Source organism: Rhamphochromis longiceps, linkage group LG15 (genome assembly GCF_057381845.1).
Source record: "Rhamphochromis longiceps isolate RC_006_pf linkage group LG15, R_longiceps_female_GT1.1, whole genome shotgun sequence".
Classification (NCBI taxonomy): Eukaryota; Metazoa; Chordata; class Actinopteri; order Cichliformes; family Cichlidae; genus Rhamphochromis; species Rhamphochromis longiceps.
In genome coordinates, this window is record NC_140571.1 from 37146893 (window position 1) to 37171139 (window position 24247).

The following is a 24247-nucleotide window of genomic DNA, read 5'->3' on the forward strand; positions in this document are numbered from 1 at the left end:
AATTACAAAACTCAGCAAATCCTCACAATTGGGAAACATGAATCTGAAAATGCCTGACATAGCTTCACTTTTCTAGCAAAAGAATAACTGATCATAAAACCAGAAAAGCAGTTCTTTTTAATTTAGTTTACAGACAAAATATTTTTTCCCCCTTCTTTGATATAGTGATAAGGGGAAAAACTAAACATCCTGGGAACAAAAGCAGAGCTTAGGATGTGGGTGTCAAGGGATGTGTTTGTGTGTGAGAGAAAAGGGACCCATAATGTACGTCAGAGAAAGGAAGAACAATGCTCGAGTCGGGGGACAGACCAAGGTCAGCGTGTTATGTACGCTGTAACTGAACAAGACGCCAGTGTGCCTGGCTGAATGTCTGCCTGTCATTCTGTTTAAAGGGTGGATGCCCATTCACTTGTTAACAGTAGCTGTGGTGCAGTGAAAAAAGGGACGCTTTCTACATTTTCTGCATTTTTACAAATACGTCATTTATGTAATATTAACAAATTCTACTATTCACCTTAAAAAACTTAAAAAGCACTTCCAGGACTGAGCTGTTTAACTTAACTCTAACATCCATCCGTCCGCTTCCTCGGGAGTGCTGGTGACTATCACAACTGTCATAGGGTAAAGGTCACAAGTCTAACACAGCTCAGCGTAACAGCACATGTAAGTGCATTTAAGGTGTATCATGGTCAAATCTGGTGAATACCACTCTGCTTTACTGGTGATGGAAGGAAGTATAACCACACTGTATTAAAACTGTGTTACAGAAGACACAGAAACTGCCAGATTACTGGGAGTCGGGTCCATCTATCCATTTTCTTTCCTGCTTTTCCAATTCAGAGAAGCAAGAGATAGCTGGAGCCTGTTCCAGCTGTCATAGGGAGAGCAGTTCTGAACAGGTCGCCAGTCTCTTGCGTGGAGAGTGTTTTACAAAATTCAGATAGATCCAGATGCATTGTACCTGGATCAGGATGCAAGAGATGAGATATGAGTTGAGTATTAGGATTCTTTTATTTTAAACCATAACTTGTCTGCTGTGCATACCACAAAAACAATGGCCATTGCAGTACTTCTTGTTCCTCAGTAGGGGGAGTTGTCTCACTATCAGAAGCCTTCTGAAGTGAGCTGCTGCTGCTGAAAAACTTTGTATAGATTTTTTTGTATTTTGTTTTTATTTTATGCCACATCAAAATTCTCTTTCACACTTGATTTGTCATATTTTAGGTCTTGCTGTGCAGTTATCTTCATATAAATTCATCAAGTCCACTTTAAGGAGTGTTTGTTAAAAAAACATCTGTATCTAGCCTTTGTCATTTACCCCTAAACATTATGGAAAATTTGATGTGAACACAAATAAACTTGTCATTTTCTTGTACATTTCAACAAAAATATTGTATTGCATGAAATTCTAAATGTGGGATCCTCTGGTCTGGTTTAGAAAAGACTCTTGCTCATAATGAAATTTAGCAACAGTTTAAACGTATGCTACGAATTGCCGTGTCACCTGCACGATGTCCTTGAGAAATGTGCTTGAATGCCATCGTACTTGCTCACGCCGATATCTAAAAAGAAAACACAGACTGTACGATTGGAATGAAAAGAGCTGTATGGCTACTAGGATTCACCTAGTAGAATTTAAAATATCATCCTTCATAAATATATTCATGCGGACGGGTGAAATCATCTGCACCCTGCATTGGGATGGGGGGTGGGGGGGTGGGGGTGCATCTACGTAAGCACCATCACAAGTCTCCCAGTTCCCCTATTTCCTGTCAGCCAGGTCTATTTTTAGCTTCTGACGTCACCGGTCTCCTCTGATGGAGCCTCGTCACGGCCGATTACACCGAGCCGGGGGTGGAGGAGGTGTGTAGAGTGGGGCTGAACGAGGTGTAGTGGTGGGGTGGCATCATTGAGGTAAGCCCTGCTGCTGCATATCACCCCCACCAACCCACCCTCCGGGAAATTGCACCAATCAGATGCAAGGTGCTGAGCACATCACTGTGCTGGATACAGCCCTCCTCATCACCACCCCCACCTCCCCCAACCCCTCCTGATCTCGCTGTATCTCACTGTTTCTATGAACTGGGCCCATTTCATTCAGCATCGATTGCTTAATGGCCATCTTTCATTTATCACGCAATATTATTGCTGGAGCGCTGGAGGCAGGCTGCACTAAAAATAGACACAGGAGCAAGCTTCCATTGCTCGACTGGTGCTCTGTTTTCAGCTGTTATGAAAGGGGGAGTTTGCATGAATGAGAATGTATCTAATTGATAAAGACGGTCTGTTAATCGTACCCATGCAGCGGCCGCATAATGGAGCTCCGAGGTCTCAGTCAGGTGAATTCCTTAGAAGGAAAGAGGTTTAGCCGAGAGGACGCTGGCTCACGGTGAGCTTCAAATAGTGCAGAGATCAGCAGAAAAAGATGAATTTCCGAGCTGATAAGCTTTGACTCCCCCAGACAACACTCAAAGTCGAGTTCTCCTCCACTTCCTCTCTGCCCACAATGGTTGCAGCGCCGTGCTGGCTCTTGCTTGGACAGCGTGTTACAAAAAAGTGTGGTTTGGTTCAAAGGCATTAGGAGGGAAAGGGAATTTACTGTCATAGTGAAACCTGCAATTGAGAAGAATTCAATCTGATCATTTGCAGCTGTGCTGCTGTTTGCTGACAGAGGCTTTTTTGGAATTGACATAATCCCACTTTTATCATACCAATAAAAAAATCAAAATTTTGCAAATATGAAAAAAAAAATACTGTGTGGTTATTTTCAGCAACTCTTTGTTGAACACTTGGGGGCATATTTCGATGTCGCTGCTATGACGGGCAAGAGCGCGAGCGGCGGGGTGGGTTATTGGCTGTCGTTGCACCGAGGCAACGTGCCAGTGTTGACGTCAAACAGAGATGGTGAAGGGGAAAGATGTGCGTGAGTGTGTGCTAGATTGTGAAAGCAGTAATCACAAGGTCACCTGTTTAAACTCAGAGGAGACACTCTATCTGAATACATTTTTTTCCCATTGTGCTGCCAATAAAAGTGGCATCCTGTGCATTGTATTACTATAATTTTCAGGTAGTCCGCATGAACCCCGTTCTTGTGTCACTTTATAATTGTAGCTCCTTTGTGTCTGCTGTCAGAGATTCCATTATGATGATTTGGGGGCACTTTGGGAAATTGATTTGGATTTGCAGCCCTCTGCACTGTACTTTCAACTTTAGCTGTTCCATAGAGGTGCAATTGTACCCTGTCTCACCACGGTCTTATCCTTTCTGTCTCTGCATGCAGATCAGCAGCTGCTGCAGAAACTGTTAGTGCTGTGCATCACAATATTTGTGTTTGTCTGAGATTTATATGTGAAATCTTTGCTGCCTGTCTCATGTTTTCATATATTTCTTGTGCTTTTTTCCTACAGTAGGAACTATGCATTTCTTTGTTATTCTGGCTAGGTTTTATGCTCAATATTATATTATAGTAAGTAGCCAACAATTATAGCAGTTAATAGCAGCTAATACTAATAGAGGTATTAACCTGACCTCTGAGTCACTGCATGCAATTTTAATCACGCCAAAAATGTAAATAAAATAAATGAAAGCAACAGAATTATTTCATTAAAAATCAGGCTGTGATGCTAGCTTGTGGGTAGGAACAACAGAATACTTATAAATTTTTTCTCTCTTCTCTTTCTTTTCTCTGTAGTTTTGATGTGGAGAATGGCCTGTCGGTGGGTCGCAGTCCACTGGACTCTCAGACTAGCCCGGGTTCTGGTCTGGTACTTCAGGCCAACTTTCCCCACAGTCAGCGCCGCGAGTCCTTCCTCTATCGCTCTGACTCAGACTTCGACCTTTCGCCCAAAACTATGTCCCGCAACTCGTCCACTGCCAGCGACCTGTAAGTATTCTCGGACGCTTTCTGTATTGTTTCAGCAACAATAAGCCGAGAGATTTTTGTTTTCTGTTCTTTTGTTGGTGGGGTTGCAGAGCTGGATTTGGAGGAATATATATAGTGTGCTTAAGAGCACAAAAACTTATCTCATCATTCCAGAGAAATCAAAATGTTTCAGAAAGAGGCTGAAGATATGAAGGCGGCGAATACCTACAGATCATCTAATCTCTGAGAAACTGCAGAGTAAAACAAACTATTTTCTGAATGAAAATGAAAACTTTAAAGTTAGTTTTAAATATGATTCCAGCAATATGTTTTAAAACTGTTAGTTAGCCATGTTATCCACTTTGTTAGGTACACCAGTTATCTAGTCAGCCAATCACATGGAAGCATGCAGACATGGTCAAGACAAGCTATTGAAGTTCAAACTGAGCATCACAGGAAGAATGGTGACTTATGTGACTCTTGACATCATGTGAGGCTGGTCTGAGTGTTTGAAAACTGCTGATCTGCTGCGATTTTCCTGCACAAACATCTCTAAGGTTTACAGAGAACGATCTGAAAACAGCAAAATCCAGGGAGCTGCTATTCTCGTTGATGCCATGTCTGGGGGAGAGCGTCCCAGTTTGCAGAAGAGCATCTCTGAACGCACATCAAACAGATGCTCTACAAGAGCAAAAGAGCACAGTGGACCCTACGAACAGCGAAAGTTTGGACAAGCTTAACAAAATAGAAATTTGGGGGAGAAAAAAAAGGTTTGAAAGGGAGAATTGTGTCTCTGGAACAGGAGATCCACATCATGGATCTACAGCTTACAAATATAGAGCTTCTGATGTGACGCTATCATGTCAAAAATGGATCAAAGTCTCGGAGGAATGATTCAAGCACACTGTGGAATCAAGGCATGAAGAATTAAAGAGACCTGAAGGCAAACAAGGGTCCAACCCTGTACCATGAAGGTGTACCTAATAAAGTGGCTAGTTGTGTATTTCGTTCAACATTTTTTAGCACAACAAAATAAATTTTTCATTTAAGTCAAGGTTTGAAATGATTTGCATTTCACGAGATCACATTGATTGTGTCAGTGTCATAAATACAATAAATTATAATAAATACATTTAAAACTATTTCTAGTAAGCTCACCTAAGGTCCTATTTACACTCGAAGAACTACATGCATTTGGCAGCAGGCTTTAAAGACACTTCAGGCAGCACAGCTAGAGTTTAAAAATGTAAACACGAGAGCAACCAGTTGTAGGTGTAAATGCAGTGAAGTCGCCAGCTAGCGGGAAACATGCTGGTAACGCTACGCTAGTTCAGCAACTAGTTTCTGTCTGTTTATACAGCTGAAGATTTCTCTTGTGCAGCTAGCAGTCTGTTTGAAGCCAGAGTGTTAATGGGGCCTCGACCACCAATAGCTGTCGCTCCTTTGTTTTGAAGGGAGGAGGGATTGAAGCATTGGGAAGTCAATTGGCTACCTCGGTGAGACAAAGTGTGAAGATTGCTGTGATTTTTCTGTCTATCTCTTTGGCCTGTGCCACACTCTCATGAGTCACATCTCCCATGCTTTTCCCAAACACGATCCGAACAACTTTACCTTGGATGCTCGGCTCCAAAAGCATCTCAAGCTCAAAAGTTTGAGAAACAGTCCCAGCAACCATTTGACAGATGCTGATGTGCTGCCACCCGTGTTTCAGTCACAAACCTGACGACTACAAAGGATTTTGATATTTTACTAAACAAGGTGGCGCTCACAGTCATGCATCAAACTGTTTGCTGGACAGTGAAGGCCAACTTAGTGTTTTTCATAGTTAGCATGATTTCACCCTGAGGTCTGGAGGTCTGTGTGCATGTTGTCACCCTAAAGCTTCCAGAAAGCTTTAGCTGATCTAAAACTGGTTTCCCAAGCATCCAAAGCATGAGCTCTGTTCCTCACCTGCATGTTGTTCTAGTTATACAAATAAGTCTTAGAGGCATTTTTTGTCCCTCATAGATAAACTTAATATCCCATCATTTCTAACCTTTAGTGGGATTGGTCTTTTTTAACATTTCCCTTGAGATACAGCTTACTCGTAGCTGGGTTTATTTGTGAGACGCAATCTTGTTGTTTAAATTTAAATTTAGAAGTCAATCAAAGTGAATACTAAAACATCACTAAATGCAAGTTTAACTAATTAACTTTAGTCCTTAGATACAATACGAATAGGGGTTTTTTGCCTAGCAACTAGTGCTAGCCTTTCTAACATTCATCCTGCTCCTCTATTCCTTATTGCCAACTCTTAATTACCACGTAGTCACAAAAACAATATATCTATGAGGTTTAGCACCTTTGCCTCTAAGAAGGATTTTGTGTAACTAATACAACGTGTTGTTCTCCTTTCTTTGTTCAGCGTGATATTCAGACCAGTCACGGTCTCATCCAACTGCAACGTTCCTGCTCAGTCAAATATCCCAGTAACAGCAACCTGACTGTTGTCATGATTTGTGTGTTTGTGGTGTGGAATCACACAATACATCATGAACTGCTCTTTCCCCTCTCACATGGCCTTTTTTTTTAATTTGCAGGCATGGAGAAGACATGATAGTGACTCCATTTGCACAGGTTAGTTGCATATGCTTGTTGCTGGTCCTTTAAGAGCTTCCGTTGTTTGCTGTCATTGAATCAAAGCCAAACTCAGGATCGAGGGTGCCAGCACTGATATTATGACAGGCGGAAGCCGGCAACCTGTACGGCAACAGGCCAAACACAGCACAGGCTTTACAGTTTAACAGACATGGCATCAAAATGAATGTTTATACACGTATTACTTGAAACAGTTGTTTGAACTGTGTGAAGATCTGCTGATCAATGCATTAAGCCAGCAAGCAGCAAGTTACATGTAAGCAGTTCATAAAGAAACAGCCCACAGTGAAAGCATGGTGTAAACAGCTAAGCACTACACTATTCTCTGAACTCCTGAAAGCCCTGTTTTCACAGTGAATTTCATTAAAGCTACTATAGAGCCACTGATGATGTATTTAAAAAAATATTTGTTTACCGAAGTGTTTGTTATTTATGACAGACCGTCTGTCCCGTGAAGTGAGATGTGAAATATAATTGTTTCCATTCAAAGTAAATCCATCTAATTTGGGGCGTTGCGCTGTCCAGATGCTCTGCGTGGCTCCTTGCTCTTTGCTTACTCATCAGTTTGAGAAATAAGACATGGTTCATTTTTCACAGACAACACCCACACACATTCTCTTTGTGCTGAACAGCTTGTTCTTGTGTGTGTGTGTGTGTGTGTGTGTGTGTGTGTGTGTGTGTGTGTGTGTGTGTGTGTGTGTGTGTGTGTGTGTGTGTGTGTGTGTGTGTGTGTGTGTGATCATCATCAGCGACCTACTAACATGATCTGTGTACATGTGATAATTCCAAACTAAAGTCCAATATTTACCCTATAAAAGTTTATCATCAGTAAACGTTAGATATGAGAGAGAGCAGTGCTTCAGCATGCTTCCTCTCTTACATCAGGCTTTTGGAAGTTAGCTGAGCTCAGATAGTACTATCAGCGACATGAAACCCTTGCATGCTGTGCCTGTAAAGTGTGATGTTTTTAAACCACTTAGCTTTTCTCTTCTTACTCAAAGTCCATTTTGCATTTTTATTTAAATGCTAAAAGTTCCTGATAGGGTCTTTAAAAAGGGTTAAAAGTTCCAAAACAAAAAAGTCACTATATTCACGGTAACAGGTAAAAAAGGTTCAACCATCTAAAAGAATGGTTCTTTATTTTGAACGAAAATTGGTTCACGTATTTTGTTTATTCATTTTTTTTAGGTTCTTGCCAGTCTACGAACGGTGAGAAGTAACTTTGCTGTTCTGACACATCTGCAAGATCGTGTGGGAAACAAGTAAGAGCACAAACACGATGTGGAGCGGATGACTAATTTGCTCTTTTGTTATTCTACCGACACATCATCTGTTTTGTGTTTCAGGCGGCCGTCAAGCAGCAACCAGCCGCCCATGTGTAATCCATGTCTCACAGGTCAGTGTTAATACCCCTGGGTGATGGGACACTGAGAGGTTCTAGTTCCTCTGTGACTAATGGTGCCTTTCTCATAGAAAATGAAAATGTTGTTGTCTTTTTAAATACATAGAAAAAGAATTAAGTGATTGTTGATTCAGGTAAATCTGAAAGATGCGCTTCTTACAGTTAAACGGATGCAAATATAACAGTGCTGGTAAATGAATGGTGAAGACATTAACAGTCAGGACAGGTGCAGCATGACAGGATCAAGTTTTCTCTTACCAAGATCAACAGCAGACCCATGCAACATGTTAAAGATGTGGATGTTTCCACAGCAGTCCCAGGTGTAAACTGCAACGTGTCTTTGTTTGACCTCTGACCTTTCAGAGGAGCCTTACCAGAAGCTGGCGATGGAGACCCTGGAGGAGCTGGACTGGTGTCTGGACCAGCTGGAGACCCTGCAGACGAGACACTCGGTCAGCGAGATGGCATCCAACAAGGTGAGGTGATTCAACTCAGCTGTGTCCATACCGATCATTAATGCTGTGAAGAAGTGCAGGTGGAAAACAAAAGCCTCTGATCTATGCCCATTTGTTTATGTATTTATGTATTTATTCAACTGAGTATCCAATCTGTGCTGTTTGACTGTCTGTTGGCAGTCTAGCATCCAGTTTTCAAGATATCATTTTTAAATTTTGTGTGATGGTAGATACCGATAACAGCTCCAGCTGAGATGATTTGGTGCAAATTGGGTCACACAAAAATATAAAAATCAATAAAAAACTAAATATTACTCGTTTTTTTCTGAAATACTACATTGACTAAAATCTTTTAACTTTTTCTTTGTACTTTAGTTTGTAGAGAGAGTACACAGACTGGCTGTGACTGGGCTGTAATAAGGTAGATGGAGGGGGAAAAGTCAGTGTGTCCTAGGAGCTTTGCAATCTACTCTCATGCATCAACTACACACGAGATTTTCAGCTTTTTCATTGTAGTGCAAACTTGCTTTCACTGTTCACAAATTACCTTTGTACAGGAAGAAAATTAGATTTGAGGCGTGCGTAAATAACACTACTGTTCATGAATGGTGCCTCTCTCCACTCAGCGCACGTCCTTGCTGGCTCTTCCTGCTGTCTGGCTGCAAACCTCCTCCTTCCCTCACTCAGCCAATCATATCTCTTTCCTCCACTCAGCCTCTTAAGCTAGACTAACATGATTGGTCGAAGAAGGGGGACCAGCATGCGGGGCAGGGGGCAGGGGATTCTCGCAGACTCTCCCTCACTCTAGCTCCTGCTCTCCCTCTTTATGTTGATCATTGACAGCGTGTGACAGTAGTTGAATGAGAGGCTGCAGTCACACCCTGATGGCAGAGCTCTTCTCCTGCCTCCTCTACCTCAGCTATACCCCACCCTATCCCTCCAGCACCACCCCCCCCTTCATCTTCAGGATTGCAGCTAGGAACTGTGGGAACTTTAATTTTTTAAATGGACTTTTTTTTCATGTCCAGACCATCTCTGCTGAGCATGGAGCAGAACTGAGTGGGGAAATTGCAGCCTATTACTAAGCAAGCAAACTTGGATTTTAGCCTCTACTAACATCAACATGCGTGAGCTGACATGCCTGCGTCGGCTCTCTGGGTTTATCTGTACTGGAGACTCAGACAGGTGAGCAATGGGGAGCCCTGCTGGCTTTCCTTGTTGACAATGGGATCTAGTGATCAGCAGTGCAGGCTTTGCAGTGGGATGAATGCTGAGTGAGCCCACCTGTCGGATCTGACTCAGGACAAGATCCACAAAGGGGCTGAACGTGAGTGTGTGTGTGTGTGTGTGTGTGTGTGTGTGTGTGTGTGTGTGTGTGTGTGTGTGTAGCACAGAAATGACAACAAAAAGGGCCAAAATAGCCATGCGTGTTAGAGGAAGCAGTTGTCATGATTGTCAAAAAACAAAACACGAAATCTTAAGAGGAATGATTCATAGGTGTAGAAATGGCTCGCATGTAAACAAGTGTGTGTGTGTGTGCGCACGCGTGCAGGAAGTACTGAAGCACAAAGGGGGAAGCCGTGATGAGAAGCTCCAGGAGAAATCAAACAGATGATAAACAGTTATGTAGGCTGATGCATGTGTTTGCGTTGGCCTGTATGTGTGCCACAAAATAGCCGTGCAGCCACTGCAGCATCACACTCTCACCCAGATCCCCTCCTTCCTCCCTCAGCCTCCACCTGCCGAGACTGTTACATAATCAGTGTGGAAACTACCGCCCATTACTGCCATTAAATTCAACAGCGAAACACTGAACTCTTTTAATTTATTAAAACTTCATGAAAATTTCACTTGTGTTTTTGTTTTCCTACAAACAGTGCACGTGTTTTTGTTTTTTGTTTTTTGTGCTTAGAGATATTATAGAGATATTGTAGCTTGTTTTGATTTTTGTATATATATATATGTATATATATATGCATATACGGAGGTATATCAAAGGGTATTCATGGACTGTAGGCTGGGAGCATAATCCTATGAGTGCTGTACTGCTGGGGTTTCCCCACATTTTGTTTCACTCTTAATCGAAGGAAAAACAATGAAACATTTGATTTGGCTGTGAAGTTTTTGGGGCTTTAACAGTGAAAATGAATAAGGAAAATACAGATGTGGGTCGTGCCCATTAAGAACTTGCTAACTTTTCTCTACCAATGCAAACAGCTTACTGGACTGAATTATGGAAGTCTGAAAAAACGATGCGTACTGACAGTTTAACAAATGGAGGCCTCAGTAGCATGTGCGATCATGGCTCAAGAGTTGGGAGTTCGCCTTGTAATCGGAAGGTTGCCGGTTCGAGCCCCGACTTGGACAGTCTCGGTCGTTGTGTCCTTGGGCAAGACACTTCACCCGTTGCCTACTGGTGGTGGTCAGAGGGCCTGGTGGCGCCAGTGTCCGGCAGCCTCGCCTCTGTCAGTGTGCCCCAGGGTGGCTGTGGCCACAATGTAGCTTGCCATCACCAGTGTGTGAATGTGAATGTGTGAATGGGTGGATGACTGGATATGTAAAGCGCTTTGGGGTCCTTAGGGACTAGTAAAGCGCTATATAAATACAGGCCATTTACCATTTACCATGTGGAAGAACACTGCCACAACAGCCTGGCACTTCCTCCTCATGCTGGTCATCACCTTGGTCACACACTGCTGTTGGATGGCATCCCATTCTTCAACCAGCATTTCTCGCAAATGTGGTTGTGTTGGTCGCACAACCTGCATCTCTCTGCATTGAGATAACAAGCCTTATTTTTCAGTGAGGGAGATGCCGCCCCGCCCCATCACACTACCTCCACCAGAAGGTCCACCAGTCAGCACAGTGTTGTCCATGTCCTCTTAAAGCTTTGATCCTACAATCCAATAGTTGTAGGCAGAATCTGGACTCTTCACTGAACATAATGTACCTCCAAGTGTTCAGGTCCCAGTGCACATGTTGCCAATGCCAGCGTAATGGTGTAGTGTAATCTTCTTGGGACACCCACTTCATGGCCTGTCTCTGACATCCCAGACACCAGCTTGAAGTTGCCTTATGGCACGGGCCCTTTCCAGGTCAGTCAAACGTGGCACTTTTAGAGCAGACAGACACCACCTGACTACTGTAGCAGGGACCTTGCTCACAACTGCTGCTAATCAGGCACCCAATTGTTAGCATCTAGGCTACTGGAAGCTCAAAACAAGAGTCAAGAAGAGTTTTAATATTGTCAGAGAAGATTTGCCACATTTTTCATGGGCACAACTCACATACTGAACTATTCTGCTCGACCCACGAATGCATTTTCTTTACAAATGTGGCATCATTTCAGAGGAAACAGGCTCTCCAACAGTATAAGATTTATTCGCAGAAGCATTGTTGCAACAAAGAAGTAATCGACCAAACCCAGATTTCCTTCATTCATGTGCCAAGTTTAGTTCTTGGCACTTAAAAGAGGTTAAAAAAACAAACCAAACCCAGTATAATAAAGTAGATACAAAGAGATTCAATCAGACCAATGTAGATACTCTGAGCAGGGTGAGGAACAAACACTTGTAAATTATCTAATAACAAAGAAAAAAATCTACAGTTTGCTTAGTAGTTAATTGAATCTATTGTAACAACGATCAAACCCCAAATTATTCAATATCTAACTCACAAAACTAAGATATATAAAGAACAAAGATAAATGACTCTAGCTATCTGCCCTATGGCGTCACAATACTTGGTTTGTTCCGATCAGCACCTCCTGTATTTAATAGCACCGCATGCTGGAGGAACAGCCCAGAGGCCTCAGCAGCCAAACAGACTTCTAAAAATGAGTCAAACCTATAAAAAATAATGATATGCATACACTACATATAAAACAATTTCAGTAAATGCAAATTAAATGAGTGTGGTGTATGAGATCACAGATTGTGTTTCCTCATTTAGGGTTATGTATATGAGCCATGTGTATCAGGTAACTCAAGGTAGCTCAAGTGTATTGTGTAAAGCGTGGATGCATGGAGGTTACCACCTTCATCACAGCACCTCGTCTTCTTCCCTCTATTTTGTTACACAAATAATGATTTGTTTTTTAGTTATGCGATCTTTCACCTGCCTCTTCACATTTCTCCCACGTTTTTGCAGTTACAAAAATCTAAGCAAATTAGTAATGTGCAATTTAAAAGCTAAAATGAGACATGCATCCATTAGGTTGTCTGTAGTAACATATTAGTCATTTTTTTCCGTTGACCTTTCATGCACTGTGGGTTTGTTTGTTTTTGTTTTTGTTTGTCCTTGGAAACCTTTTTGTTTACCGTTTTGTCTCCGTGTTTAGAACATGAAACAAATTTCATTCAAACGTTGGAAAGTGCTTCAGTGTTTGTTTTGTTTGGTCCTTCTGCTTGTTTGCACCCATATTTTGGTAACGTAGTTTGCTACACATTTCCTCTGTTGGTCTAAGAGTCAAATGAAGGGAAGGAGGCATGTTGTATTAGTGTTTATAGTTACAGAAAGGATTTTGAAATAAAATGCCTTGCTACACACATGCACACCCATATGCTTGGTGTGTGTTTGCAGACTAACCATGTGTTGTTTATGGTTTTGTCATGTCTACACAGTTTAAGAGGATGCTGAACCGCGAGCTGACACAGCTATCGGAAACAAGCCGCTCAGGGAATCAGGTGTCAGAGTACATCGCCAACACCTTCCTCGGTAAGTTAGAACTTTGAAATCTTGTGAATGCAACGACTGAAGAAGGATTTTCAAATTGATACCACAGGTGTATCTACTACGAGGCTGAGGGGAAACACTGCCAGTAAACTAATTTGCTTCTTTGCATCTCCTTTTTTTCTTTTTTGCTCTTCAACATATTTGAATGTTAGGAGGTCTTCTTGTATTTTGTTGGAGTGGATAAAAATGTGGTTTGAGGATGAATAGGGACAAAAAAAGAAGACAGAAAGAAGGGAAGGGAAGGAGAGGATGACTTTCCAAAGGAACAGGGAAAGGGAATTTTACTATATAGAAGAAGGGAGTCATTGTGTGTGTGTGTGTGTGTGGGGGGCGGGGGGGGGGGGGTTTCTTGTACATGGAAATGAAAAGAGCGTGTTTCTGAAAGAAGGTGAGGACTGTGTTAACAGGACAGATGGAGAAGGTGAGGATTTTTCCTTTTTCTGAAAAAGAAGGAGGCGGGGCTGCAGACAGCATTCCCGGACACATTGTGTGGCGTTGTCACGGCAACAGGGTGCACATTATTCAACGGCGTGCCGTATGAATAGGAGGCTCAGTGTTCAACAGCCCTTCCGGCAGGATGGTCCGGCTGAACGAGGATGGCGCTGTCAGTCGGACGCCGTTTTGATATGAGTGCCTCTTCTTCAAGTCTGGCTGCGTTTGGAAATGAGCACCATGGTTTTGGGTGTGAGGAAGAGAAGGCACTGTGAGAGAGGTGAGAAAGGCCAGACAGCGCCTCGTGTGACGCTGCCACTCAGATCGCTGTGCATCCTTAGGTGCCGTGTGCTCGTATCTGGATTTCGTGCCTCTGTGCTAATGAAACACAATGAATGGAAAATACCGAAGAGGATGTGTGGACGTGAGGTAAAGCTGGCTGTCCGTGATGTCACAATGGTATCATTATTCCCTTGGTTTGTACCCCCCAAAAAATGGATGAGTCGTCTTCAACACAGCCATGTCTGCTGGGGCAGTACCTCTGAGTCAACAAATCATGTTGAGATGATGCTGATACCGTCAAAGGAAACCTTTTGGTGTTTTTGTGTTTTTGCCTCAAGGACTACGCTCTCTAATTTGGGTTGAAAAACAAAATCTTCTGCCTTTGATCTTAATCAAGTGTGCTTTGTCATCAAACTGCTGGGAAACAGATGGTTTTTAACCATCATCGTTACGTTTTTGCTGCTAGTGTTCTTCACCTGCTGCCGTAAAATCTGTTTTCATGGTGTTTTTGTGCAATACTTACATTAATTGTGTTTAGTTGGCCAGATCTCTCAGCAAGCACTGCAAAACCAGCAATGTTGTTGCTCCTTTTAGCCTTGTTTTATTATCTCAGCTACGAACAAATAGATTTCAGGTTTCTGATCAGGTGGTGTGAACTGAGTCTCATTGTCATTATAATGATAATGTGTCATTATACTGCTGATGAAGATGGGTTTACACATGTTTTCCGTATGTTTAAGTTCCTTTGTGCAGGAATTCATGTGTTTAGGAAAATGTCAGGTTGCACAGTGACGGTTTCCTGAATTTTAGCTCTGTGCACCACTACAGTGGGTTTGAAATGAAGAAAATGATGCAACTGACATGCATACTTTAACCATTTAGGATTTGCCACTATTTTTATACAGTCTTTGTAAGTGGAAAACAATATCACAAATATAAATTAATTGCTTAAATTCATGGATATCACCAAAATGTGGATTTCTGCCTTTATGATTATTTACTGCAGGCTTTCTGTTTATTCAGTAGTCTTAGCTTAGTTTAGCTTAGTTTGTAACATACTTTACTTCTACATTGCTTTTACACTGATGAACCCTCAGTATTTTCTCTTGATAACTTGTCTATACAGTAGCCCTGGGAGTGGAGTGTTTTGCATCCTGCTGCACGCTGTGAAAAAGATCTTCTTTACCATGGACAGGATCCTTTGAAAATCCTCTGTAGTCTTTCATGGATGTCCAGGCTTTTCTTTTTTTTTTTCTCAGGTTTTCCATAAACTGTTGGTTGTTGAGGTGGACTTGTATTATCTATGTTAATAGCAGTTGTAGTAACAGCTACTGTTCACAATGTGTCAACTAAAGTCCTAGTAAGTCTATAAAGTACACCTAGTGGATGTGACTGCAGCAACAATTGAAGAATCACAAGTTCCAGCTGCAGTATTGAGAATTTGCGTGAGCTGTTGCAGTCACACTATCATCTAATACTTACAGAGTTAAGTGTTTCTAGTAGTGCAATGATTACTAAAATATTGACAGTATTAGTAGTAATTGTAGCAGTAGCTAAAAGTATGCAGACACATCATCATATACTTCCCACTGTCTAGGGCAGATCTACAATAGTTCTACAGTGATAGGAGGCCACAGCAAAAGCAAAATCATTGTGATTTTGTGCAATAAACTTGGAATGTCATCATCTCTGAAATGGTTGTTGCAAAAACAGGGACCAGGTCTGCAGCCACTTAGAGTCAGTTCCTGTCTTGAAAGTAACTTTGGGCTGTTAAGGCGGAGCATTGTGATCGAATGGCAATAAGATGGAGTCAGCCTCCTATGGGTTTGCTTAAAATGGGTCAAATTAGAAATTACATCCAATATGTAAAATGTTTGTGGCAATATGATTAACTATGACAAACTGGCAAAAAAATTGCAAGTCAGTTGCAAATCCGTCCACCAATAGTGATGTAGTAGCTGCGCAGTAACACTAGCATTCAGCAGCCAAGCTTTTACTAGGAGTACAACCACTTTGCGATCAATTGAGTTCCCAATTCCAAAGAAGCGCATCACAAATGAGGTACGCTCATCGGTGCATGCTTACTCAGACTGATTGCACCGTGTCGGCTGCGTCTGTCTGCATGTTTAAATCCGAACGTACCTTTTTTAAGAACTTTGCCAATCTCTCTGCGAGTGATTGCAGTGAGGAGGTTGTCGTCCTGTTTTTAGGTTCATGAACAGCTGCTAACAGCAGTGTGTCTAAATGACAGTCAGACCCGCATTATGTGGAAACAGGGCTGCTTCATAGAAATGGCTACATTGTGGACAGTTTGGTGAGTCAGTTTAACAGATCTGAGAGAACTTGTGATTTTTTTGCGTTTGTCAGAGTAAAAAGCTTTGCAAAGATAAGAAAACCAGCGTGATTATCTCCCTCTAAATGTAAGGCAGGTAGAACTGAATAATCAAGTGGCTGTGTATTTTAAATTGGTTGAAGACACAAGTGGATGCAGTGAGCACTCTGTCACGGTTTTTCTAACACCTACAGATCTAATGGATCACATCTGGCCATAACATTACGTGTCTGTTCATGTTGCAGAGAAACAACATGACGTGGAAATCCTTTCTCCTCCTCCGAAGGAGAAGGAGAAGAAAAAGAGGCCGATGTCACAGATCAGCGGTGTGAAAAAGGTCACACAAAGCCCGGGTTTGGCGCCTGCCTCCATCCCTCGCTTTGGAGTCAACACACCACACGAGAACCTGCTAGCCAAGGTGGGTTCGCGCATACGCTGCAAAGACAGAAAGACACAAACACACCTACAAATGCGCTGTGTCATTACATGCTCTCTTTTATTTCTGCAGCAATTTGAGGATATCGATCGTTGGGGTATGGATATATTCAAAGTAGCAGAATATTCTGGAAACCGTCCTCTGACAGTGACCATGTACACCATTTTCCAGGTAGAAATCTGTTCGCTCCACCAAAGACCAGAATCGACCCAATTTGTGTCTCATGTTTATCTTGAATGCTCCTCATCAATGTGACAGGAGCGAGACCTTCTGAAAACCTTCGATATCCCAGTTGACACCTTCATCACCTTCATGATGACCTTAGAGGACCACTACCATGCAGACATAGCTTATCACAACAGCATCCACGCAGCTGATGTGGTGCAGTCCACCCACGTCCTCCTCTCCACCCCAGCTTTAGAGGTGAGCAAATAAGGCATTATCTAACCCTACCAGCTCCAGGGCTCTGATCTCTCAGTGGACCGAGCAAAGCTCCACCTACTTTTTCTTCTGAATAAATTAATTTTCTCTTCCTCGTTCACCTCAGGTGGTTTTCACAGACCTGGAGATCATCGCCGCTCTGTTTGCCAGTGCTATCCACGATGTTGACCACCCAGGAGTCACCAACCAGTTCCTCATAAACACCAGTAGGCTTCTGTCTTTCTATTTAAACAGCACACAGCTTGGGGTAAATAAGGACAGTTTAAAAGTTGACTGTTAAGAAACTGTAGCTAAAAGCTTAGGATTAAAGCCGCCTTTCAAAGAGGTATTCCACCAAAATGTCACTAAGGATCAAAAGGTGGCATTTTTGTATCAAATACCAGATATGAACACTATTTTCTAAGTATAGTGAGAAAATAGGGTCAAGAAGATACAGTAGTACATATATCAGATCGGAACGCCATATTCCCCGAGACCTCAGGATGATATATCAAATGGTGGAGGCAGACTGATCTGAGTTAACTCACAGACCCGAAACAAAATGCATACCTCTGTGTCACTATTCCACTTTCTCATACAAATACACGCCACAGGTTTTCTATTGATTTTTATTGATTTCTGTTATTTTTGTTCCTTTAACCCTTTGATGCATGAATTATGACAACCTCAATCAGTATTTTTATTCATCTTTAGACATGAAAAAAAGATTTTTGAACTTCATTTTTTTTAAAACATGTACTGTTCAAAGAGTTTTTTTTACATGTCCACTTAGGTGGACAACATCAGAATCAGAATCAGAATACTTTATTGATCCCTGGGGGAAATTATTTTTTGTTACAGTGCTCCATTATAAACCAACATAAACCAACATTAAGACAAGACAGACAATACGCTAACTAAGAATAGTACAATATATACATATATATACATACATAAGTCACTCATAAATAAATAGCTGGAAAAGAAACATGTGTAGTTGTAGCAGTAACTAGTGTGTTAAGTGGATGCGTTGTACAGGGAGATAACCACAGGCAGGAAAGATTTCCTGTGTCGTTCAGTGGTGCTTTTCGGTAATCTCAGTCTCTCACTGAACGTGCTCCTGTGACTGACCAGCATGTCATGGAGTGGGTGGGAGGTGTCCCCACAACATTACTGGGCTTACGGATTAGTTTATTAAGTCTGTTGGCATCTGCGATCCTCAGCCTGCTCCCCCAGCATGCAACAGCATAGAGGATCGCACTGGCCACAACAGACTCATAGAAAATCCCGAGCATTTTCTGGCAGATGTTGAAGGACCTCAGTCGCCTCAAAAAATAGAGACGACTCTGGCCCTTCATAAGTCATACGTTTTGACTTATGAATTTGGTATGGAGTGACACATCAGTGTCTACTGTAGTGGTTTATGTGCAAGTGTACCATCAACACTGACACAAATACAAGAACACAGCCTTTGACTAGCTGTCCACTGTAGTGACCACTATGCATTAAAGGGTTATTTCCTTTATTTTAATATGTCTATTTTAATCTATATGGATCTCTGTAATCTGCACATTTATTTTAGCAGCTTTGTTCAGTCGTTATCATTAATAATAGTTTAGATGCAGCTCAGAAATGTAAAAACAAGAGTCTGAATTGACGATGTAAATACATTAAAGTTGAAAATTAGCTAAAAAAAAAGAAAAAAAGACGTACAGATTAAAATCAATAATAATTACAGCCAAAATATTTTAACATGTTTCCTTAACTTTTCCAGTCTTTAAAATACATAGTAATACATAGAAATGATGCCAGGTCAGGTTCTTTATTATATTTGCACACTGTGGCACATGATTTAATTCCCAGTGGGTTGCTGTGAGCTCCGATTTACATCAAGCTAAATAAAGTAGAATTATCTTCAAGGTGTTCTGTTTTTTGTTTTTATGGATTTCTACCTCCGTTTCTCCAGGTTCAGAGCTGGCGCTGATGTATAATGACGCGTCAGTTTTGGAAAACCACCATCTCGCTGTGGGCTTCAAACTGCTGCAGGAGGAAAACTGTGACATCTTCCAGAACCTCAGCAAGAAACAGAGAGACTCTCTCCGCAAGATGGTGATTGACATGGTGAGAGCGCTGCCCTTTTTATGCGATTTATATTATAACATTAGTTATACTGTCCCTTTGAAATGTGATCGTTTCAGTTCAGTTTTTTGTTTGTCTTGTGAATGCTTGCTGACACACTGAAAAGTCTTGTTGGTAATATATTTTTCCTGAGAACAAAATTGCAGCTTCCTTTTTTTCGCATCTACAACTGGACGGAACAAAGAAAACCAGAAGGTTGTGAGCTGAACTCAGAAACATAATTTTTGCTGTCGCACATCACATTGACATAATGCAATCCGTAGCCGCTCACCCTAACCCCCACAAACATAGTAACATTCAAATTTCTGGTCCCCACAAAGATATGTAAACATGGTACACACACACACACACACACACACACACACACACACACACACACACACACAGAGAGATCAGGTGTTGCTCAGGACTGCTGCAGTGAATCTGATAGATGATAAAACAGCCTGTGTGCATTTGCTTTGTCAGCATTACATTTTGTAACCCAGGCACTGTAAGACAACACTTCACTTCCTGCATCTATCCTTCCTTTTCCTTGTAATCACAAGGAAGTCATCTTTAGGTTGAGCATGAGACCTTTACAATTGTAATGCATTGTGTGTATTTGTGTGGTTGCTGTCCTCTGTAGGTGCTGGCCACAGATATGTCCAAACACATGAACTTTTTGGCAGACATGAAGACAATGGTGGAGACCAAGAAAGTCACAAGTTTGGGAGTCCTTCTACTAGACAATTACTCTGACCGTATCCAGGTTAGAGCAACTCCTGCTGGCATAACACTTTAATAGTATATGTTTAAAAATAATTATTATACGTTGTATTTTTTCAATTATATACATGTGCAAACCATTTGTCCATTCAGTGCAATGAGCAGAAGAGAGTTGTTTCTGTACATTTCACCATTAGGTCTTTAATAAAAAGGATTTTGGTACTAAAATTGCTCAATGTGACAGATGAAAACTATGCAGTGGCTCGAAGACACTGGTGTCAGCGTGTTTCCATTTTGACCTGTGCACAGCTGTACAGCGCGCACTTAAACCAGGCAGTCTGTGTGAAGGTGCTGCCATCTACTGGACAGATTAGTCATAACATCTGTACAGTTTTGCTGAGTATTGAGGTTCTGATGGAAGTAAAAGGTTTTGATCATAGTAATAAAGAATAAAGTTGGGTATTTAACCTCTCAGTACAATGAAAATCTGTATTGTTTTGTTCTGTGTTCATCTTGTTTCTAAGTAATAAATTGTGTAATTTCTTTAAAAAAAAAAAAAAAAAGAGGTAATAAATACCCCACCTCCTTGACAGCACTTACAAAATGCAGTTTGTTTGAATAAACAGTAGTTTTTACTGTCAGCAGTGACTGCTGCTCTGAATGGACAGATTTAACACCCCAAAAAAAAAAAAAATGACAGTAACATTAACTAACTTTCTTAGCTTTATGAGTGACTGTTGCCAAAGCTCAAAATGTTTTTCAAACTGAATTTTTTTCTGGATTCTTTTTACAGTTGAGATTGCATTGCATCTCTAACATTGCCCAGCATGACACGCCACATCTGACTGCGTTTTTCTCTTCCAGGTTCTGCAGAACATGGTCCATTGTGCAGATTTGAGCAATCCAACCAAACCGCTGGAGCTTTACCGCCAGTGGACGGACCGCATCATGAAGGAGCGTTTCACCCAGGGAGACAGGGAGCGGGATAGAGGCATGGAGATCAGCCCCATGTGTGACAAACACAACGCCTCCATAGAAAAGAGTCAGGTGCTGACAGATGGCAAAGTTAACAGATGTTTTAGTCTCATAATAACCTGTCTACATAATGCTTCCATACATAATTGCAATACAATAAGCAATGAGCTAATATATACGCCTTCATAGGTTGAATCTAAAAGTACAGTGCTGTGCATATCTTTAGCCACCCCTCATTTCCTTGTGTTATGTTTCCAAGGAGGCAAACTTTATTATAATACTTTTAAAGTGCTCTTGAGCAAAAGTTCTCCAGGATTTCTGAAAGTCTTTCAAAATTTTTCTTTAGACATTTGGATGCTTTTTCACTCACTTTCAGTTCAGGCCCTGAACCTGACCTTTTCAAATGGATGTGCTGTGCAATGCATCTGGCTCTAGAGCTGATGCAGTGGAAGAGTGGCTGTCAAGAAGCCATTCTTAAGGAAGGGAAACACAGAGAACAGCTGAGGTATGCCAAACTACATAAGAACAGGACTGAAAATGAGAGAAAGTGCCACAGTGAATATCTGTAAAACACAATGGAGGCTCTTGTCAGCATTGATGGAATTATGACCACAGAAAAGTAAAGTTAGATTTTGATCCATCATGCAGCACCATCTGGAAAGTGTCTAAATGGCACCGGTTTTCTTTTTGAGCATGACAAAGATCCCAAACACACTGCCAATGCAGTAAAAGCACACCTGGATAAAAAAAACACATAATCGAACACTATCAGTCATGGATTAGCCTCCAACATTACTGAAACAGCAAGCAATCCTCACTGATTGTTCAGCTGTTTCTGCCTCATATACTTCATTTCTATGTATATTTATATTTCTATAAATTGCTGCACATATTTCCCATTTTTCTGGGAAAAATATTTAAAAAATGAGGAGTGGCTCAAGACTTTTGCACAGTTTGTTATTTTTCCTACGTGTCCTGAAACCACCTCTCCAGTATTTACTCTGCAAATGTGATCCTGTTTGTCCTTTATGTATCGTACTCCTGTCACGTTTGCTGTTGTAATATTGTTAACATTACTATCATAACCAGGTGAGCTTCATTGACTTCATTGTGCACCCGCTGTGGGAGACCTGGGCCGACTTAGTGCACCCCGACGCTCAGGACATCCTGGACACACTGGAGGACAACAGGGAGTGGTACCAGAGCATGATCCCCCGCAGCCCCTCGCCTTCCACCCCAGAAGAGCACCAGGCTGAGGTGGGACCAGCAGCTTTGGGAGCAGGCGCACCCATTCCTTCTGGAGGAGGAGGAGGGGACAAGTTCCAGTTTGAATTAACTCTGGAGGAAGAGGAGGAAGAAGAGGAGGAGGCAGATTCTGACCTTGAGAGCCCCATAGAAAATGAGTCTCAGTCTGCTGCGGAGAGGCACCGAGACTCCTCCTCCCCATCTCTTTCCCCAGACCCCCGCAGCAGCAGCAGCAGCGGCAGGTACCGTCCCCCTTCGCCTCACCCATCTCGGACCTTGAACCTGGCTGCCATGTCGGTGCGGAGCCCCAGCCCTCAAAGAGCGCCAGTCTCCCCAGGGCGGGAAGGTGCTGACACGGACAGAGAACTGAGCCAGGAGGGCGACGGAGTGGCCTGCCTGCGTTTGGGCACATAATGACCAGCACAACCTGCCCTGCCTGAGAGACACGGGTGCTGGATGTATGTCGATGGAGGCAGGGCAAGCCTTTACCAATAATGTCTGTAAAATCACCACAGTCCCTTTACACTGGAGACACCCACTCTGGAGAACAGAGGAATGTTCCCCCTCTGTTTTAGGTTTCGTTTTTCAGCAGGGAGAATAGTTTTTGCCTATCTTTGGGTGCCTGATAGGCCATCCTGGTTTGTTATAGCTTCAGTTTGGAGAGTCCCAGACAGAAACAAAGAAAACGAAACTGCTGCGTTTATTCTGGGAAGAAGAACGAAGCTGAGGCCTGTTCTCTAACAAGAGGTAACAAGGTAAAGGAAATGTCTTCCTTCAAAATAACTGTGACATTTGAACGCGAGCAGCGAATGAGGACCGCAGTGGTGTGACAGGGTCTTGGAAATTATTTTGCACCATAATTTCAGTTTAAGGTATAAAATTATTGAGTCCTCGTTGGATTAAGTGAGTCTGATTTCTTTAAGAATGATGTGAGAGATGAATCATTTTACCAAATACGGGATGTAAATGAGAAAAATCGGTGGACCTTAACCTCAGGGTATGAAGAGAAACATAAATCTAATGTAGCACAGATGTACTGGGTACCCCCTAACCTGACCACCACCCCAAACAGTCTTTCCAGTTTGATTTACCTCCAAGCTGGACAAATGAGACTTTAACCCATGGTGTGTCTCTACATTTAATCAAAACCCTTTAATATACAATTTGGCAACTTACATACTTAAACCAGCTTGTAGCACCACAGAAACTGAACACTGAAGAAGACTTTACCCCAGTCTCACCTGTTGATACTATAAGACACCACCTGTATAATTAGTTTAAGCTTTATTTTATTTTGTACCTGTAGTGACTTTTAATGATGTCATTGTTCTGTTTTGATTTTCAACCTGTTCCTTGTTGTACATTAGCTGATCTCGTCTGTGGTTAAGTGCTTAAAAAGCATTTGTTTTGTTCGGTTTTTTAAATCAGGGTGCCTCCAGTCCGCAGTAGCACTTTACTGTCTCGGCCATTTCAGCTCTTCTGTTCAGTCACAAAAAAAGGGCTTCACCCACTGTAGGCCTGCTGATCACAAAAACACAGTACAAAGCATTTGACTAAAGGTACCAGAAGGCAGGGCGGGAAACTAACCAGCTTTCACAAACTAGCGTCTCAACAAAGGATTTGATGGCGTGCAACAATAATAAAGTTCCTATTCATCTACCGGTCAGATAATATTGGAATTCTAGGACTGCATCTGTTTGTTTTGAGACAGTCCAAAGGTGTGCAAACTCCAACAACTGTAGGTGAAATATAAAACTCAGCCTCCCACCTCAGACCCAAACTGAATCCGATTCTGAATATTTGTTCTTATAAAAGAATAATGCTGGCAAAAACCTTCTTTTTTAAATAATCAGCAAACAATGAACCACTGCTATAACAAAGTATTGTGTGGCATCTGTTCTATAGATGTTCCATAGATGCACATGCTCCCTAATTATAATTTAGTCCGTTTTCATTCAATCTTATTTCTACCATCCTGATGAAAATGTGTCCAACAAAGAAACTGTTGATTTTTTAAAGGCTCCCACATGTTTGTTGGGAAACACTATTCATGCAGTCACATTATTTCTGTCTGTACTGCTGCAATTAAAATCAGCAGCTCCAGCTACTACTGTTTTGAAGCTCTGTGAACTTCTATGCTCATTCAAATGTTTTGTTTTGTTTTTAAAACCAACATTTGTGTAGTTGTTTT

At 41.8% G+C, this 24247-nt stretch overlaps 1 protein-coding gene across 6 annotated transcripts in view; it reads left to right on the forward strand.

The window, feature by feature from the left end:
• The window catches only part of LOC146653097 (3',5'-cyclic-AMP phosphodiesterase 4C-like), a 114501-nt gene extending 90718 nt beyond the window's left edge, over positions 1 to 23783 (forward strand). For 3 of the 6 annotated variants that reach the window (XM_085383338.1, XM_085383341.1, XM_085383340.1), the window contains exons 2-16: positions 3692 to 3883; positions 5317 to 5358; positions 6442 to 6478; positions 7688 to 7761; positions 7846 to 7895; positions 8265 to 8377; positions 12979 to 13072; positions 16382 to 16554; positions 16645 to 16743; positions 16831 to 16995; positions 17120 to 17219; positions 18959 to 19113; positions 19757 to 19879; positions 20701 to 20883; positions 21901 to 23783. In XM_085383338.1, the coding sequence (XP_085239464.1) occupies positions 3692 to 3883; positions 5317 to 5358; positions 6442 to 6478; positions 7688 to 7761; positions 7846 to 7895; positions 8265 to 8377; positions 12979 to 13072; positions 16382 to 16554; positions 16645 to 16743; positions 16831 to 16995; positions 17120 to 17219; positions 18959 to 19113; positions 19757 to 19879; positions 20701 to 20883; positions 21901 to 22470 (2170 nt within the window). In that variant the 3' untranslated portion in view covers positions 22471 to 23783. Of the gene's footprint in view, positions 1 to 3691; positions 3884 to 5316; positions 5359 to 6441; positions 6479 to 7687; positions 7762 to 7845; positions 7896 to 8264; positions 8378 to 12978; positions 13073 to 16381; positions 16744 to 16830; positions 16996 to 17119; positions 17220 to 18958; positions 19114 to 19756; positions 19880 to 20700; positions 20884 to 21900 lie in introns of all 6 variants that reach the window. The other 3 variants (XM_085383337.1, XM_085383336.1, XM_085383339.1) reach the window with 2 other exon arrangements.
• Positions 23784 to 24247: the final 464 nt, after the last annotated feature.